The sequence below is a fragment of the Cynoglossus semilaevis genome, chromosome 1 (assembly GCF_000523025.1).
Source record: "Cynoglossus semilaevis isolate Cse_v1.0 chromosome 1, Cse_v1.0, whole genome shotgun sequence".
NCBI classification, from domain to species: domain Eukaryota; kingdom Metazoa; phylum Chordata; class Actinopteri; order Pleuronectiformes; family Cynoglossidae; genus Cynoglossus; species Cynoglossus semilaevis.
In genome coordinates this window covers 29,112,915-29,116,295 of record NC_024307.1, presented here as the reverse complement: position 1 = coordinate 29,116,295, position 3,381 = coordinate 29,112,915, and the positions used below count along the sequence as shown (strand labels likewise).

The 3,381-nt window shown below is 40.8% G+C and overlaps 1 protein-coding gene across 1 annotated transcript in view; it reads right to left on the bottom strand.

Moving 5' to 3' along the window:
• Window positions 1–1,259: 1,259 nt before the first annotated feature.
• The window catches only part of LOC103390208 (diacylglycerol kinase eta), a 10,854-nt gene continuing 8,732 nt past the window's right edge, over window positions 1,260–3,381 (bottom strand). Inside the window, exons 25-28 of the mRNA XM_017033967.2 lie at window positions 3,076–3,165; window positions 2,586–2,699; window positions 2,370–2,487; window positions 1,260–1,874 (exon numbers count right to left, since the gene is read on the bottom strand). Of these exons, the coding sequence (XP_016889456.1) occupies window positions 1,822–1,874; window positions 2,370–2,487; window positions 2,586–2,699; window positions 3,076–3,165 (375 nt within the window). The 3' untranslated portion in view covers window positions 1,260–1,821. The remainder of the gene's footprint in view (window positions 1,875–2,369; window positions 2,488–2,585; window positions 2,700–3,075; window positions 3,166–3,381) is intronic.

Below are 3,381 nucleotides of genomic sequence, written 5' to 3'. Positions count from 1 at the left end.
CGTACACGTTGGCATTGAGCTGAGAAGGGAGTTAGCAATCCTACGCACGATGATGGCGTATTTTTGTGTGTGACGCACTCTCACTTGAAACACCGTGTATGAAGAAGTCAATCTGTGCCTTACCAGCGCCAACAAGCTGGAAGCAGATTACGCTAGCTAAAGATGCTAAAGATAAGCTGCCACTCCAACAACTAATGAAAAACAGTGCTCCAGAGATACAGTTTACATCTAGAAAACTGTTCTGTGAAAACATGCACTAGTGTGACATTCCCTTTACTTATTTGTCCTGTTTAATTTAGATGTGTCTGTTATGTCTACACATTCAAACATGGCTGACTGGTCACTAATCACACCTCACTATTTTAACCTATTAGAATAAAGAAGTTGATTTGACTGATGATTGGTTAGTATCACTTTAGAACACAGGGGAACTGATTTAGAGTCAAGAACATGCAGGTGCAGTTGGGATCAATGAATTGTCAGATTAATCGTTATCAACAAAATGCCACGAATGATCGGGATTAATTATTTTACCAATATCGCCCAACCCTATGTCTTCATTCATTTGTTTGTGTTAGTTTTGCAATAATCTAGTTTTTAAAGACTGTTAAAGTAAAAACAACAAGCAGGTTAAAGCATTGACATCTATTTAAAAACTGAAGAGGAAGAGACTCAACCTGTGTGGCTGTAAAGAATGTCTTCATCAAGAAGAGCTGGAATCAGACTTATGCACAGTGACTAAGAAGTTTGGAGGGGGGTTACTACTGGGAAAATAACATATAAAAATATTTATATATTGTAATAATAATAATAAAAGCGTTTAACCACAGACAAGGCAAAAATTTAAAATATCAACAGGCTGATAAAACAAGTACAATCAGAGTATGGTTTCTGCTCTCTCTTCACCTGTAAACAAACAAACAAACACATACGTCTGTCCTCGTACCTGGAAATGATCCTGATCATTGAAATGAACAGCAGGGGGAGCTCTCTCTATTTAACATAGGACACATTTGTCAAAAAAATAAATGAAACCAAATCCAGCAGTCAGACCTTCTCCAAGGGACAAACCCAGAAAAGGTTCATTATGGAGCTGAGCCTCCCACTCACACAACAGTCCCACAGTAGAACCACTGAGAACCAACAACAGTCCCACAGTAGAACCACTGAGAACCAACAACAGTCCCACAGTAGAACCTCGGTGAGAAGGATACGTTTTCAGGGTTTTCAGTTCCAGTCCTCACAATTACTACATTCTCCAAGATTTTTTGCGACATGTTAGATGTTCAGATGATAAAAGGTTGAGATGTTACAGTTTGTTCAGTTTGTCGCCGTCAGGAAAGTATGGCAGTAGCAACAACAAATAAATACTCTGAGATTTGAGTTCAAAGAACTGTGTATTCGTAGGTTTCAGAAGAAAAGAACCTAAAAAATGTCAATAAAACTACAGGTCTGTATTCGACATGCAAGAAGAGCAGAACGTAAACTCCAAGATATCAACAAAAAGTTTGTTGTTGTTTCGCACCTTTGTTGTTCTGCTAGGTGTGTTAGGCCACACCCACTCCCTGAATCAAGCAGGTAAACAGGAACCAAAGTTAAAAGGACAAAAAAGACAAATATAACCCTGCCTGTTTGAGAAAGGGTGGACTGAGGAGAAACATGAGGAGGAGACGGCGTCAAAATCAGGAAGATGTTTTTTTTTTTTTTTCATTGTTCTTCCTTGAACCTCAGTCTAAGGGGGGGAGAAGAACGGTGGAGGACAAAGCCTCACCCCGGTCCTTAGGGTAACAGAGGCATGACATGAAACCTGGTCAAAGGACTTCAGTTGCATGAAGAGTCGGCCTCTCCAGCGCCACCCCTGATTTCCCACGTTCCTATTGGAGAAATCAAATAAAAGACTTGTTTTAGTTTGACTCTACTGAACCCCAAAGTCAGTGGAGTTACAAATGTTGGCTTTATCTCTGTCCTGCTTTTATTCAGCTGTTCTAAAAGTAGATCATCTCTGTGACACCAACTACATCTGCAGCCTCACTTCCACTACTATCTTCATGAATCCGCTCCGGAACGATATGGTCTACAGTTTTTTCATCTATCCCATGATGGAACCTTATCTCCTCTCCTAAATCTATCTGACCCCATACATGTCCTGTACCACCCTTAAGTACTTTTTGACCACTCCTGAGTTACACCACCGTTCCTTACTCGACATCCCATCGTCAAGACGCGTTTCCCTGACCTGATCTTCAAGTTCAGACCATCCTTCTCAAAGAGAAAATGATTTTGCGGTACTGTTACAGAACAGTACGTTACAGTTACTTCCCTGCCCGAGGTCCAGACACACCTGGAGGATCTTTCTCCTAGCCTTTTACCTGAGAGGGAGCTATTGGACTTCTGCTTGTGGAGCTTCTCTTTCTCCTTCTTCACCTTGGGGATGATCTTCAGCTTCATGCTGCTGCTGCCGCTCTTACTGCTGATCCTCACCGAGTCCTACAAAGTCACACCCAACATACCAGACCAGGTTATTTACACGTATCCAGTTAGAACTCCTCTGAACGCAGAGTCGGTGAACTTGAAGATGAACCGACCTCCTCAGAGCACTGCATGAGCGGACAGATCCAGTGGATGTCATCCAGTTTGTGGAGCTCAGCACTGAGGCTGTTCAGAGTCGACCGTAGCTCCCCCTCCTCTGGAGACTCTGACTGAGGATGAGGAGAAACGGTTTATATATTGTATACATTATTATTGTCACTGACTGGAGAAATGTCGGTCATTAATTTCGAGGATGAGACAAGTGCCCTGTAGGAGGAGCCCTACAAACCTGACAAGGTATAACATATAAAATATGCCTTCTAAATAATTTTTAAAAATGTCAATTAACAAAACAATAACAGAGTTTTGATGGTCAACAGGTATGGACAACTTCACAGATGTTACCATGAAGTTAACATTTTTGTCAATGATTGTAAAGAAGTCTGTAAAAAATAGTCAGCTAAGACAAACTGGCAGAATGAAGAGCAGAAGAAATGAAAACATGTAGTAGAGACAGTGTGGACAAAGTTCAATGTCCTTCAGTACCAGTAGTTTTCCATCCAGCAGCATCCTGGTCTCAGCCTGAAGAACTTTACTGCTGTTGACGATTTCCACCGCTGTGCTGCGACTGAGACACTGAATAACAACAAGAAGATATTTCACTTTCCAGGCCAGACCTTTGATTCAAAGATTCAAGATTCAAAGCGTTTATTGTCATGTGTACAGTAAGGAAAGCAGGTTTCCCTGTACAATGACAATTTTACTTTGCTGTCCACACTGAATGCCAAAGAAATCAAGAAATAAAATAACAAAATATACACATGAATAAAATAACAAAATATACACATGAAT